General features: G+C 33.6%; 1 protein-coding gene across 7 annotated transcripts in view; it reads left to right on the forward strand.

Moving 5' to 3' along the window:
- The window catches only part of ITPRID2 (ITPR interacting domain containing 2), a 37,141-nt gene that overhangs the window by 2,361 nt on the left and 18,718 nt on the right, over positions 1 to 16,062 (forward strand). For all 7 annotated transcript variants that reach the window (XM_012785802.2, XM_012785809.2, XM_012785808.2 and 4 more), the window contains exons 3-9: positions 1,927 to 1,976; positions 2,824 to 2,880; positions 4,822 to 4,861; positions 4,947 to 5,045; positions 6,274 to 6,482; positions 7,377 to 8,077; positions 15,301 to 15,373. In XM_012785802.2, the coding sequence (XP_012641256.1) occupies positions 1,927 to 1,976; positions 2,824 to 2,880; positions 4,822 to 4,861; positions 4,947 to 5,045; positions 6,274 to 6,482; positions 7,377 to 8,077; positions 15,301 to 15,373 (1,229 nt within the window). The remainder of the gene's footprint in view (positions 1 to 1,926; positions 1,977 to 2,823; positions 2,881 to 4,821; positions 4,862 to 4,946; positions 5,046 to 6,273; positions 6,483 to 7,376; positions 8,078 to 15,300; positions 15,374 to 16,062) is intronic.

Below are 16,062 nucleotides of genomic sequence, written 5' to 3' on the forward strand. Positions count from 1 at the left end.
ATTGAAGTATATGTTCAAAAGAATTAAAAAAAAATTAAAAGCAAGAAAAGAATCACTTCATTTTATGATGTATAGGAATTAAGATTGTGTAAGAGATCTTATCAAATGGACAGTAAATAAGTACATCTTTTAAGAGAAATTTAACGGGCAAATGTTGACATTCAGTAGGACACAATCATCCCTAAAAGTTCCAGAAGTTTTGTTGTTAATACTTGCTCATGTGGGCAGATTCTGTAGTCTTCTGTTCCTTCTCTCATAGGTTTCCTTCTTGTTTCCTACAATTGCACCTATTCCATACAAAAGCGTCATTCATTTGTACCCAGGAAAGCTAGAACAAATAGTCTTTTAATGTTGGCTATAATATCACAGATTCTACTGCTGGGATATGTTGCAACTGTATTTTTTTTTAATAGCCATTTAGGTTCCTTCCCAGAGTTGGGCATCTGTGTATTTTATACATTATGTACAAATGACCTGAAAACACCATTTTCCACCTTGATAAGTTCTCAAATATTCTGTGTTGTTTTTATTGCTGTCCATATCCTGAGTAAAGATACTATGTTTTCTCTCCTTGAAAGGAATCGTTATTTTGATATTCTTTTTTTTTTTTTAACTAAGTGGAAACAAATTTCTTGAATTAGTATCTAAGAAAGAATAGAGATTTTGATGGAATTTGGAAGGGAACAACTGGAAGAAAGAGTGAGATTTGTTTTCAAAGGGGAATGTCAATTCTGCTTATTTGCCATTTTCTGTTAGCACATAGACCAATAGAGACATCTGTAGACAGAATAATACAGTATTTTGATCTAACTAAGAAAGTAACCATCAGGGAAGAAGAATAGCTTTTTAAAGGCATAAATTAGAATTTTATTAAAATATATGCAAAAACTTAAAAGGTTTTGTTACTCTCTTTATGGTCATTGCTTGCGATTCTTTTACGTTTCAAAAGCACTGATTTTCAAAGAACTGCTATTGCTTGTGTATTTGCTTGCAGAAAGTTTTAATATTTAATTAGCATTTCAGTAATGTTTCTTTGAAACTGATATTTTCATGATTGGCCCTAGGTCTGATGTGAATTTTTAACAAGAATAAATTGTTACTAAAGAAAAGTTTGTATCACAAAATAGAATTTTCAAAATAAAACAAAATGTTTTTTATTATAACTTAGTTTTGAGAGGATTAAGAGTATTTTTGTGTTTGAAAAAATAAATTTCTGGGTCATCTCTTTTTGAACTTTACAAGAATGTGAAAAATTTTAGTAGTGGCTAATTCTTAATACTGATTCTCAAGCCAACTTTCTAGTAATTTTCAAAGTTAAACGAAGACTATATTTTTCAGTTTAAAATCAGAAAGTGAATCGCAAGCTTCTCCATTTATATGGAAAGATAAGAGAGGCAGTAGGTGGTGCTCTGAAATTCTAGTGATTAACAGATGAGATTTAAGGAAACTGTTAAGCTTTGTTGCTAACTAGACTGAACTTTTCAGTGTTCAGGTTAAATTACCTACTGCTGAAGATTTGTTTTCTTTTACAGTAATTCTGTTTTCTGTTTCTATGGAAGGGATTGAGAGGAGCAGCATTTCCCCAATGCCTACTGACATTCTCTTCTCTCTCTCTCTCTCTTTTTTTTTTTTTTTTTACAAATTCATATCATTTGTAATTGCCATTTGTGCTCTTAAGTGCTCTTAATTGCTGGCAGGTGAAATGTGTGATTAAATCATTCCTAGTGAACTGACTTGACAATAGGCATTTGCTTAGTTAGTAGAATATTACTTATGTAATCCAGTTGCATTCCTTGTGTTATGGGAGGAGAGTTAAACTGTGAGTAGAAGCTTGCTTAGTTGTAACCTTTTAAGTAAGACCGTATGGTGACAGCTCTCCAGACAGCTTTTCACAAGACTAAGGCTTGTATGTTTATGTGGTTTCAGTACACCTTTGGGAGCCTCACTGGATGAGCAAAGCAGTAGTACACTCAAGGGTAAGAGCAAGTTGCCTTTCTAAATCTGTTCTTATGAGGGTCTTATTTCATTTGTCCTCTGGGTAAAAGTGTGTATGTGAACTATAAAAAATGATGTTCTTGTTTATAAAATATGTTGTTCTGAGCTAGAAGCCAAAAGAAGCCTTGTTATAAACCATAAAACAGTGGTGCATTTAAGCAAATTGCCAAACCTTTTCACAATGTGAAACTTATATTTTTATTGTCCAGTTAGACATTATAAAGACTAATTAAATATAGAAATATGATATGTAAATATAAGGAAAATATACATTGAACTAAAGTTGTGTCGACTTTAGTGCAGCATTTCTTTGCTTACATTAACTAAAATTGCCACACCTGAAATTTTACCACCTGTGCAAGACAGAATTCTAAAGTTCAAAGTACAACAAGAATGTGCAGGTAGTGGCAAGGCATATAAAAAACATTTACAGTGTCAGGAAAATCTAGCTTTTGTGCTCCTGACTTAATATGAGGTAGGTAAGAAGAACGATTGCTTCAGGGTCTGGTTCTCCATGAAACTTTTGGCTAAGATATGTTATCTAATTGAACATCTTCAAAGATATGGTAAGTATAAAATAGGTTGGAGATCGGCTTCTGAGAATTTTATGTGGCTGCAAACATATCTTTACAAAATAACAGTTTACACTTCTTGAAATTGTATAATCAGAATAATTTCTAAGTCTATTCAGGTCTGAAACATTTTACTGTATATTATAAAATATTTTGCTTGGTCAATTTGTTTTAACTAAAACAATCATCATATATGGAGGTGGGGAAGAACAGAACACCAGGATGAATTTTCTGAATTTTCAAATGTTAATTTCAGGTGTGCTTGTGAGAAATGGAGGAAGTTTTGAAGATGATTTGTCATTGGGAGCTGAAGGTATGTTTGCAAGAACTGTATTTTTGTATAGTTTTCAAATAATAAGAAATGAAAAAGTCGAGTGCTTTCAGTTTATGATCCTCAGAGCAAAATTCAAAGATCTTAAAAATGAGTGAAACACATTTCACAGTACCTTTTTTTAACATGTTTATAACCTAGCCACAGCCTGTAGGATACATGTAGGAATGGCTCTGAAAAACCATTGAGAAATGTCCATCTGTCTTCCTTGGACTTAAGTGCTTAAAGGAACTGTGTGTGACGAACTGTAGTAACATAACTAAGGGAAGAATTGTCCTAAAGAAGGAAGGAAACTTAAATATTTATACATGAAAAAACGAAATTGAAGCTTATTTTTAGTGCGAAGGAGACTTATGTCATACTTACAGCTGCAGCTTGTCTTTCTACATTAAAGTATCTCCTTTTCCCCCTTCCTCTTTTTTCTGACTTTTAGAAGATCATAGGACAAAGGCAAAATAGCAGAGTTGGTAGAATTTAATTAGAAATCATTGTGCTGGTATCTGTTCCAGACTGCATTAGCATTTTAAAAGCGTTGTGCTATTTTTAAGTTGTCACAGGTCATGTAATGTTTTCTAGTGGATTCATAATAAAGCTTTCCACTATGTAAAAACAAGAATTTTTAATTGTTTTACTGGTATTTTAAAAGCTGTTTTATAGCTCATTGGTTGTGCTTTTATTTCATCAATTTGAATAGGCTATTGGTAGCTGTATAGCTTGGCTGTTAATGTGCTTCTTAAAAAAAAGAATTAAGAATTTTATTAAGTCTTTAAAACTTTTAAGTTGATGATAATGAATTTATCCACTGAGTTTAATATCCTCGATCTTTTGTTGTTTTAAATCCATCTGTAAGATAGATAACTTATTTAGAATCTTCTAACATTAGAACTCTAGAATATGTGAATATATTAGTTTTTATTATTTCTGTCCGTGTATTTTCAAGGAATAAACTCTGGAAAGAGCTTAAGCTTACTGCTTCCCAATCGGTACAGTTGAATATGTTGTCAATCCCTTATTAAAATGCAATTCAGTATTACTATCAATAGCACTTTTGATATCTATTTTGGTAGTTTTATAATATTGAATAATTTTGTTGGAAACCAGAACCTAAAAAGGAGTCTCATAAAATAGTGACGGCATTATGTTGTTTTACTGAAAATTATTTCAGGACAATTTTCATTCATTAAGTAAATATTTACTGAGTGCTATGTGTTAGGCATCTTTGTGGTGGATATACAAAGGAACAAAATTGTCATTACTTTGCAGTTTGGAGATGAAAAAAAATCAAATGTGCTGAAATAGATGTCTGTAATTAATTCCATTCTCTACATTTGTCTATATAAATTTAACTCACTCTAAACATTAACACTTAACTGTTTAGAACTTGTTAATCTAGGATAAAGTTGAAAGGCAATTTTTAAAAGAAAATTTATAGTGAAATAAGTAGAAGTTTTCAAGTTATGTGCATGAAAAATCAGTTGTAACCTTAACAAATCCACATTAGAAATTGATGTATACTATTGCCACACTTAATGTTAAATCATGCTTTGCTCTTAAAGTATTCTTCATAACAGCTTTTATATTTAATTATCAGTACCACATATATGCTGCATTATCTTCCTCATTACTTATTTTTAACCTGATAAAGAAATTTAATGGGTTATCTTATAGGTCTTTGTACTTTAAGCTCTCAAGTAGAAGTAAGTTTACATTGCTGAAAGACAAAATCACCCTTCAAAAGCTACTGGGACTATTCTTATTTATCTGTATATTACTTTTAATTATGCAGATTTAATGAGCCAAAACAAGAGTTTGACATATTAGGCATTTAACTATAATGTAGTAATTTGCTTTCTTGGTAATTTTATCACAGTCGTTACAGTCCTACTAACAATTGTGCTCTACATTTATTGTTTTTATCTGTAGCCAACCACCTCCATGAAAGTGATGCTCAAATTGAAAACTGGTATGTAGCTGTTCTGTTGTATTCCTTTTTAAAAATGAAGAACATTAATGAAAATAAAGTTTATATAATCTGATTGTCTTTATAGCAGTAATATCTTGGCCAAAGAGAGAAGATTACAGTTTCATCAGAAAGGGAGAAGTATGAATTCCACTGGATCTGGGAAGAGTAGTGGGACAGTCTCAAGGTAACTTATTCTGAAATTATGTGGAGTTACATTGTGTTACAGATGACCTACTCTTACCATTTTTTTCAGTCTTAGATTTGATATTGGTAGTATGAAATCAAAATGAACTCAAAGTGTTTCCTGGACCAGAACAACTGATAGGAACTGCTTCTTTTTTTCTTTTTTCTATTTAAAATTGAGATTAAATAAAAAGCAGATAGGTTTATTATGCACTAGAATCCATAAATGAATACTTTGAGCCACATCAACAACCTGAAAGAGGAACTCCAGAGTGGTGTAACTTCTAACTGTAGAGAATGAAAATTCTCCATTCTGTTAGGGACTTAAGTTAAAGCTGACATAAAAAGCAGAATAAATCTTTCTAAGTTAAAGCTTGATATTTAAGCACATTTTATTTCAACTAATTAAGCCAAATATATTTAAAATACACAGTATATTAAAATAAGCTAATATGTGTGCCTGTGGAAGCAGTTTAAACTGTTATCCAAATTATTGCATTGGAATCTGAGCATTTTCTCTGAAGCAGATTGAAAATCCTTCTGTTCAAGTTTCGTCTCTAGTTTTTCTGTTTTCTTCAGTGAGTCTTAGAAAGCTTGGATTATCACTGGCATCAGAGGGAAGAGATAATAAGAATTAGGGCAAATAGTTACCTTTGTGTAACTGATATTTTCCATACCTTACTCCTCCTACTTCCTGGGTGGTTAGAGAAAAGTTGAAAGTAAGCTCCTGTCTCATTTTTCTGAAATCAGTTTGTTACCTTTATTGTCTCTCCTACGACAGAGGTAGCAGAAAAGCTCAAGTTTCCCAGAGTGTCCTTCAGTACCAGAGTTCTACCAACTTCCTAGTGAATTTTCTCTTTTCATTTCTTCTTTAATCTATTTATTCCTTCTTCCTCATCTGTTCTCTAAGTGTTTTAGCTGCTTTACTGGGAATCTGTTTAAAATGACCAAAAAAATAAGGTGAGGAATTTCTCAGTCTCTGAGTGTTCCTCGGGGTTATCTACCCTTTCCAACATTGGCAGCTAGAGAGAATGGACCCTTCCTAAGGGCTGTACATCCTGTCAGTACACAGTGTATGGAGATGGTGAAATAAATAATAGTTTAAAGAGCAGAAGTTGAGAAAAAGATTTTATCACAGGAAAGCAAGAATATGTATTCATCTGTAATGTGATGTGGACTATACATTTATTTTACATGTTCATGTTTCTTTTTTCTTCTTTTTTTTGTAGTGTGTCAGAACTATTAGAACTTTATGAGGAAGATCCTGAAGAAATTCTGTATAATCTTGGATTTGGACGTGATGAACCAGATATTGCTTCTAAAATTCCTTCCAGATTTTTTAATTCATCATCATTTGCCAGAGGGATAGATATTAAAGTATTTCTGAGTGCTCAGATGCAACGGATGGAAGTAGAAAACCCAAATTATGCCTTAACAAGTAAGGTCTTTAAGTGTTAGCATATTATTTTTAAATTATAGCATCCACAGAAAAATGGTCTTATTTTAGTAATAGCACTGGAATTTTAGTAATAGCACTGGAAAGTTAATCGGTGAGGTTAATTAATGCAATAGTTATCTTATTCGGAATTTTTATTATTTTATTAATAGTGGTTAACTAACCTATTCTTTCCTTCCTCCCCAGTTCTTGACTCATTTAAGTGTTAGGATAACTTACTTGCAGAATCTTCTCCTTATCTCCAGATTGCTCTTGTTTGCGATGAAAAGAAGTAGGGAGGGGCCTTGTTAACCTTAAATGAAATCGGTCAATTTCAGGTGCTTTACTGTAAATCTAAAATAGCACGACTAATTTGATCATTTTTATTCATATTATTTACTCATACCTTTGCTTAATTTTTTTCTGTTGACCAAAAGTTTCCAAAAATAGGACCCCCTACATTGTTCATGGATCAGTTCTAAGAGGTCTATATAGCTATATATATCCCCCGCAAATAGGTATAAAATAGACACATATGTGCATTTTCTTAGGAGAACATTTTGAAGAGTCCTAAGAGAGTCCAAGACTTGAAAATGGAATCACAGGTGTAGATCAATAACTAGTTCTTTCGGTTATAGTCAGTGTTACCATCATGCTTTGTGTTTATTGCTGATTTTTTAAAAATATAAATTCTGGTATTCAGAGTAAAAATCTTCCTTCTTTTTCCCACCCAGTAAATGTAGAGAAGGTTTCAGTGTTAGATGAGGAAAAAATATGGTTTTAAAATCTTTTCGGTCCAAGTTTAGTTACTAGAATTTTTAACAGTATATGCTTAGTATATGTATATATTTAAACAGACATATACACATAATTAATGTTTTTTTTTTATTTTGGTAGGCCGTTTTCGTCAAATTGAAGTGCTTACTACTGTGGCCAATGCATTTTCTTCTTTGTATTCCCAAGTCTCTGGGACTCCCCTGCAGAGGATTGGAAGTGTGTCCTCAGTGACCTCTAACAAGGAGACAGACTCACCTCCACCTTTAACTCGAAGCAACACTGCAAATCGTTTAATGAAAACACTATCAAAACTAAATTTGTGTGTTGATAAGACAGAGAAAGGAGAGGGTAGTAGTCCTTCCCCGACAGTTGAAAAAGGAAAGATTCTAAATGTTTCAGTGATTGAAGAAAGTGGTAATAAAAATGATCAAAAGCCTCAAAAAATTGTGAAGAAGAAAGATTCATCTTCTATGTTGGCTACAGTTAAAGAAGAAGTCTCAGGTAGTTCAGCAGCTGTTATGGAGAATGTTGATATTGATAGACTTTCTGATGAAGCAAATAATAATTTTAACCAAGAAACTGCAAGTGAACAAAGCAAAGAAACTCAAAGTCATGAGAGTAAACTGGGTGAGGAATCTGTAATTATAGAATCTGATTTAGGTAATGATTTCAACCTTTCCAGCCACAGCGAGCTGGAAAATAGCAGTGAACTGAAAAATGTCCACATGTCCACACCTGAAAAAGAGCCATGTGCGCCACCGACTATTGCATACATAAAAAACATGATGACACAGCAGAAGGACTCCTTCGAGATGGAAGAGGTAAGTGAAAAAATTATTGAGACTGGTTCCAGATAGTGAACTAAGGGGGAAAAAAGTACCAAAAATGTTTATAAAATGAGAAGTAGCTAATAGGTTTATACTAGAAAAATTCATCCTAATTCTGACTCTCCGGGTCTATGTTTCACAAACCACGAAGTGGGTGACAGCACTGTGTGATATCAAAGTAATAGACAGTTCATCAGGTCCTCCAGATCTTCTGTCATCCACTAGCTGATACTTGAACCTTAACCCCCTTTTCTCTCTCAAGGGTAAGATTTTGATGTTCAAGAAAACCCTGAGAGAGGACATTTAAATTCAAATCAATATCAGCATATTAGTTATAAAACACTGGCTTTGAAATGAAACGGATTCGGATTCTGCCTCTGCCACTGAATTGCTGTGTGTCTTTGGAGAACTTTTCTTAACATGCCTCAGTGGTGCGGTTAAGTGGAAAGAAGGCTTTGAGGATGGGTGTTGGTATGTGACTGGAAAGATCAAGATCATGCGCACTTGAAGGGGAGGATAGGGAACCTTGAAGGACGTTTGAAAGGCCACTGAGTAGGGTTCTTGCAAGCCCAGAAGACCAATGTTTGGTTACTTTTGGTTATCCAGAGATATTCCTGCTAGTTGACATAAGTTTTGAAATGGACAAGATAAAGATACTCATTTTGGTGAGGTTCAGCCAAAACTGCTTTTGAACAGTAGGAGTTGATACTTATTAGTCAGAGCTATGTATAATAATTCGAGGCGGGAAAGTTTATCAAGCACCTGCCCTATGGTAGGCATTGCACTTGGCCCTTGAAATACTCTATCTTAGTCTGTGAGGCACATAGTAGTGTTCTTACTATACTTATAAGGACACTGAGGCATGTGTGCTGGTGAAGAGTTGTGGCTATACATTATATAATGTGTAATTTTTCTTTTTTAAATCTATTACAGAAGGTTAGTTTTAGTAGTAGTTAACATCTCATTAATTTAGGGAACTGGAAAACAAGATAGTTGATTCTGTCCATAAATGTCCTCTTAGGTGAGCGTGTCTCTTTTACATTAACAAAGATTGTTTTATTTATTGCAAAATTTCAATTGCTGACATAGCTATCTACCTTTTTTGTCGGTTAGTACTTTAATTACTAAAAATGAAATAAAAAGGGTGCAGGAGCAGCCCTTTGGAATATTTTAGATATTCTTGTGAGCTTTTTCTTTTGCATCTGTATATATTTTTATATTTCTCCTATTACCATAATTCTTGATACAATTTATTTCTCATCATAGTATGAAAGTACTATATGATGACTACATTAAAACTTCTCTTTGTTCTATTTCACTCTTTGATTTCTTTTCTTTTTTACTTTGTTTTGATCTAAACTTGTCTCAGCACTCAGAATTAAAGTATAAGTTCTTGCCTTCCATTAGGGTCCCTCTTTTATAACAATTAGATATGAAAGTCGGTTTCCTTGTTTTAATACAATAGCAGAGTATTAAAATCTAACCAAATTATGTTAGGTAATTGCAAATCGGATATTGACAACTCACATTAAACAACACTCTTATATGTGTATTTTCAAAGAAGTCAAAGCAGTTCCTTTTTAATTTCTAGAATTCTGAATTATAAGCTATAGGTTTTTGTGGTGTGTATGTTTTAACTTTAATTTCTACGATACCATACACAGAAGGTCTTTTAAACATTAATAAAGTGCTAGATACACTTTGGTGGCAAGTTAACTGTAATGATGAAAGGCTATATATTTTTTTGCCCCCTCTGCTGGCAAAAACAGTTAATGAAGAAAGTAGCTAAGTTGATGTGAACGTTTTAAAGTGCAAGATTGCATGCATCAGTGGTTGAAGAATAATGGAAGATTTTTGTTTTAAAAGAAAGAATATATGGCCAACCATAGCTACATTGTAAATATGAGGAATTTTAAGAATAATGCATCCTTATTCTTCAGATATATTTAAAGCATAGATAAAAACCTCCGAGAATTGTGTTTTTATCCCTTTGGGAATTTTAAAAAGAGCTTGTAGAACAATGGATAAAGAAGGGAAATAATGTGTTTCTTTAATTTCCTCTTCTGCCAAACATTTGAATCATATTGACAAATGAAGAGAACAATCTTACTGAAGCAAACTTTTAGATCCCATTCAAAGTAGCTTACTGTTTTTCTTTTGGACCCCTTTCAGTTGAGGTTAGATTCCTGTTGGGAACTTTCTTCCTGTGAAAACAGTGAGTAACTATAAGTTAGAGCTCTTTTTCTCTCAGTGAACCAGTTCTCAGATTATCTGAACACCAGATGCTTTGGGAAGCTAGGTAGGAAAAAGTGTTGCAGATGGGGCTGTGTGCATGAAGCTGCCTAATCCGTCTAAGACAGGAGGTAAGATCTGACAGTCACCAGAAGCAAAAAGAGGAAATACTTAAATGTAAAGAGAGCTAAATAAAATGACAAGACTGATCCTGATCCGGGCCTAGAGAACGAAAGTGGCCATTTCTTATGTCAAAAAAGGAAAAACAAACAAAAAGGCCAGAGATTATTTTCAATTAAGAGTCAACTTGCTTTATAAAAAATGTTTTTTAGACTATTTAAAATGTTGCAGTGTATCTGAAAGTTATACAACCCCACTGTTGAATTTTCGCATCCTTAATGGCTTGCTTGGGTAATTCTCGCATTCTTGAATGGCTTATTTTGAATACATCATGGTAACTCTCTGAAGCAAAAGATTAGTGTTAATAGTATGAATAACTAACAGTTAAGCCAAAATGACCCCACTCAAGCAGTTGTTTATCTACTAGGTGTAGAAACAGAACTTCTTAAGGGTCATAGGAAGGTGAAGTTTTGTCTCTGTATCTGTGAATAATTTGTCGTGTGGCCTTGTCACTCTATAAATGAAATTTATATTTAAATATAACCATTATTGGATGTATACATAATCATCTTTTTTAAGCTACTGAAGTTTAGTAATTGTTTCTAATCCTATCTTTATATTAATTGTTGATTGAACTAATAGGATTCTTTTATATTTATTGGTGTGACTTAAAATAATCCCCAATTAATCAGATATTTGACAGATAGTTAAGTTGTTCCTTTGGCCTTCCAAGTTTAACTGTATGTTTTTTGAAGATAAGTGTGTGCTAGAATGTGAACTCTAACACATGACATATGCACAGATGTCTGTTACTTCAAAGCCCAATTAACTAGAGTTTTGTTATTTGATATTTATCTAAAAAACTTAAGGTATCTTTTTTAAAAATAGGATTTACGTGACAGTAAAAATAAACTATATATGTGTGTACATGTAAAAATTTGAGAGCATTTTTAAGATTAAAAATTTATAAGTAATTATAGAATCATAAATTGGCCCAGAAAGGAATTTTTTTTTTTTTTAAGAGATAGAATCTTACTCTATCACCCAGGCTGGAGCTGGAGTGCAGTAGTGCAGTATAGCTCACTGCAGCCTTGAACTCCTGGGCTCCAGTGATCCTCTCCTGCCTCAGCTTCCCAAATAGCTGAGACTACAGGTGAGCGCCACCATGCCCACCTGTTTTTTTGTTTTTGTTTTTCTTTTTAATATTTATAGATAGTGCCTCACTCTGTTGTCCAGGCTGGAATGCAGTGGCGTGATTATAGCGCACTGCATCCTTAATCTCCTGGCCTCAAGTGATCCTCCTACCTCAGCCTCCCAAGTAACTGGGACTGCAGGCACATATCACCACACCCAGCAAATTTTTAATTTTTTTGTGAAAATGGGGTCTTGCTATGATCCCCTGGCTGGTCTTAACTCCTGGCCTCAAGTGATCCTTCTGCCTTGGCCTCCCCAAGTGCTGGGATTATAGGCATGAGCTACTACTCGAGGCAGAATCTTTTAATTTATTTTCCAGTTTTCTCCCTTTACAGACGAAGAAGCATTTCCTCCACCTCCCACACATGATATTATGTTATAGCAGTGGTTCTCCACTGTCTTCTTGAGGGACATAATATTCTCTTTGATACCAGTGCCTGGGGCAGGGGGGATGGATGGGGGGAGATCAGTAGGGGATGAAAGAGGAATCTCCTGTTGAACCTCTTTATTACTTTTCTGTTTCAAAGTACTTTCACTTATAGTCACAATTGATCATTCTAAGGACCTGTAAGGTAGGAGTTTTAGCCTTTATTTTGAAGTTGAGAAAACTGAGATAATTATCATAGATAATTGCCAGAAACCATTATCCAGAAAGTCGCATGAATAAGACTTGAATTTAGCTCTTTCTATAGACTGGCTGGTTTTAACTATACAACTTGGCAGAGGTCAGGCTGGTTGGTATTATCAGGCGTTGGGCAGGAACTTGTCATCTGATGTGCAGCCCTGCACTGTGCAGCCCTGTACTACTATTGTGGAAAAATAATGTTCTCTTTTGAGATGTCATTAAAAATTAGAATTGTAACTTTTAAAGCTCTAGTTTCGATTTTTTTAAAATTATTTTTATATATAGTATATTTTATGATGATAAGAACTATATAGTGTTTCTTTAAACCTTAGAGGAAAGGTTGCATTAGAACATCCACATGCTTCTGTTCTGTAGAACACAGTACAGTGGTATTATGCCTAGAAGATGCATCTTAGTCAAAATAAACAAGATAGCTGTTAAGAAACCAAAGTGTGTGCCTGTTATGTTAGCAGGACATAGATTCAGAAAGATACAGTGTTTGTTTTATGAGAAAATTTTTTTAAATGAAGTTACCCAAATGTATGAGTTACTCTAAAGCTGTTTTCATACTTCTTTAAATCCCAAAACACTGAGGCCAAGAGATTTTATCATTTTGGTTTAGTGGATTTTTCGCCCATTTTTATTATGAAAAGTTTAAAATGTAAAGATTAGAGAAAATAGTATAATGAACACCTATTACTCATCACTCTATTGAGTTTTATTTGGCCATTCTTTTTTTTTCTTTTTTTTTGAGACAGAGTCTCACTTTGTTGCCCACGCTAGAGTGAGTGCCATGGCGTCAACCTACCTCACAGCAAACTCAAACTCCTGGGCTCAAGCGATCCTACTGCCTCAGCCTCCCAAGTAGCTGGGACTACAGGCATGCGCCACCATGCCTGGCTAATTTTTTCTATATATATTAGTTAGCCAATTAATTTCTTTCTATTTATAGTAGAGACAGGGCCTAGCTCTTGCTCAGGCTGGTCTCGAACTCCTGACCTTGAGCAATCCACCTGCCTTGGCCTCCCAGAGTGCTAGGATTATAGGCGGGAGCCACCACGCGCCCGGCCGTGGCCATTCTTTTTAATTTAATGAAAATTGTACCTATAGCAAATGACCAGAGAGTTCTGCTGAGCATTTGAAACCATTGAATAGGGAAAAAAATCTTGCTACATAAATCTAAGTTCTGTATTTGCTTCATAATTCTCTATGGTGTACCCCATCTTGAATTTGACTGCTTGCTTTTGCATAATTATGATCAATAATAAAATAAGGTAAGAAATTCACCTGTTATCACTAGCATGTCTGTTTCTCTCTTCAGCAAGTAGGTAGTATGATTTTGCTGAGTAAGAATGATCTTAACTTTAGTAGTTTTATTATTAAATATGACCCTCTCAGCTTTCTTATTTATTCCTTTCTTGCAATTAATTATGGAGTTTGTAGTGAAAGAGAGGGGAGAGAGAGAGACAATAATTTTTTTTTTTTTAGCCATAGAGGAAAAGGATAGTACACTGAGGATACACGTTTATTAAAGTTATAATATTTTGTGATTATAATTTTATAAGCCTAAGGAACTAGAATATGTGATAATTCCTGATGTATCATAATGCTATGCCTAAACTAAGATTCCTAGAACATAAATAAAGAGGCATTTGGATTTCTGTTACAGTTCTTTGATATGGTTGATATTTACTTTATAGCAAACTCTTTGAAGTAGGTTGGGCCTGAATAGAGGCTAATAATAGACCTTTTGTTGAATATAAAAAGAAAATTCATTTTGTTCCCTTGCACACAAAACAATGGTTTTCCTGTTGAACTTGTGTCTGCTCCTTAGAAGAATATACTATGATTTTTACATAATGACAAAGAATAGTAGAACCTATTTTACATATCTGATTTATAGATGATGGTTTTAAATAACCAGTATGCTGTTGATTTTCAAAAGATTCATAAACTTGAGTTCAGGAAACTATGTAGTACAAAGATATTACAAATCAGAACAATTTTTAAATTGGCTAATAATATCTTTAACCTTTTGGCTTTTTTTCATGTTATTCCACTCCTACTCCTATGGAATATTTCTTATTCTTGAATATATTCATAGCTCAAAACTATCAGAGTTTTAACTAAAACCTCTTTGCTATTTGCTCTCTGATTTATTCAAGGTTGGAAACTCATATATTTGGCTAGCTTGCCTACTTTTTTAGGATGTTATTTACTATTTAAGTACTAATCATTACAAGATCAAATGATGGAAATTATTGTACCTCTCCCCCCTCCAAATGTTTAATCTTGATAGAGAGTTAATTATGTTAGAATCGAGTATTTGCAGGGTAACGGTGGTGACTAGGAATCTGAAAATTTCTAATTATGTAGTTGTGCAGGTAGAAGAAAAAGCACAAAAGACAACTTTTGTAGTTTTGCTACCGTCTTTGAACAGAGTTTTCAGCAAGGATTTATGGCTAATTTTAGTTCTGTAATGAAACCTGCTTTTCCACTTACAACTTATGTCTTGAAAGAACATTTGTATCAGGACAAAGCAGTCTTATACATGACTGGTTTTTGATAGGTGAAAATTTGGGGGATTTTAGACAATTTTGCAATAGTAGCACAGTGTTCCATTTTCAAAGATCCAATACTCGTGCATTTGCTTTGATTGCATGTTGGTCATGGTGTGCTGCAGTGAATGCATTAGCATTTCTCCCCGGATTGACCCAACTTTGAAGTTTAACATTTAGAGAAGAACTTTTTCTTACAGATCTAATTTTCATCTAATAGCAAGTTTTTTTAATGAAGTGGCTTATATATGCAGTTATTGTTCTTTGTAAGCTGCAAACTTGAGTGCTATTGTTAACTGGAAAGTAGATCAGAAAATTGAATTGTGGAACATTTTAATAATTTTGAGACAGGATGTCTTTAAGTATATATATAATGCTTTGGTGTACTTTTAGTTAGGTTGATTCAACAGATGGTTGGTTATCAAGAGGTTACTATTCTTCCTTGCCCTAGATTCTTTTAGTTTTAACTACCTTAACATCTTCTTTAGGTTCAAAGCACAGAGGGAGAAGTGCCTCATGTTCCAGCCACTTACCAGCTAGGTCTTACCAAGTCAAAAAGAGGTAAGTTGAACAATACCCACTACCTCCTGAGCACACTTTCAAAGTGTTGTGAGTTGATTTGGAAGAGAGTTTTACGTATCTGTATTTGTAGTACCTGTAAATGTGAAAAGATTAAGAACACAGGTAGGCATGCTTCATTATTGCTTGGTTATAGATTTTTTTGTATTTTCTTGAAGACTTCTCTGCTTATAAACTAATTAGTTTGCTTATTCTGTAATGACCTCTTTACACAATTTTGTGTGCTCTATATATTTTTTCAGTTTCTACATAAGGGCTGTATGGGAAGTAGGGCCACCTTTTACATTGTTGTGATTGAAATATGTACTTTATCATCTATCTCTAGGGGTTTATTATTTAAATATAGCTGTTAGGTTTAATATACAAATATGCCTCTGACAAAAAACACCAATTTTTCAGCAGTAGTTAAGCCTAGTTAAATTCAAACTGTGGATCAAAGGTGAGTGGCTGTAGATATCGTTCTTCTCTTGAATTATTAATTATTGACCAAAGAACCTTTGAATCCATTCCTTTCACTTTTAACTTGCAACAAGAAAAAAATGTCTGATCCTTAAATTTACAAAGCTTTTGAGATAGAAAAAAGGAGAGAGGAAGAAGTTAAAATGACCACCAAAGGTAGGACTGTTTTATTTTTAAAATTTTACACACACTGAACCACCCTGTTTTTTTTT

This window comes from Microcebus murinus, chromosome 8 (genome assembly GCF_040939455.1).
Source record: "Microcebus murinus isolate Inina chromosome 8, M.murinus_Inina_mat1.0, whole genome shotgun sequence".
In the NCBI taxonomy this organism is placed as follows: Eukaryota; Metazoa; Chordata; class Mammalia; order Primates; family Cheirogaleidae; genus Microcebus; species Microcebus murinus.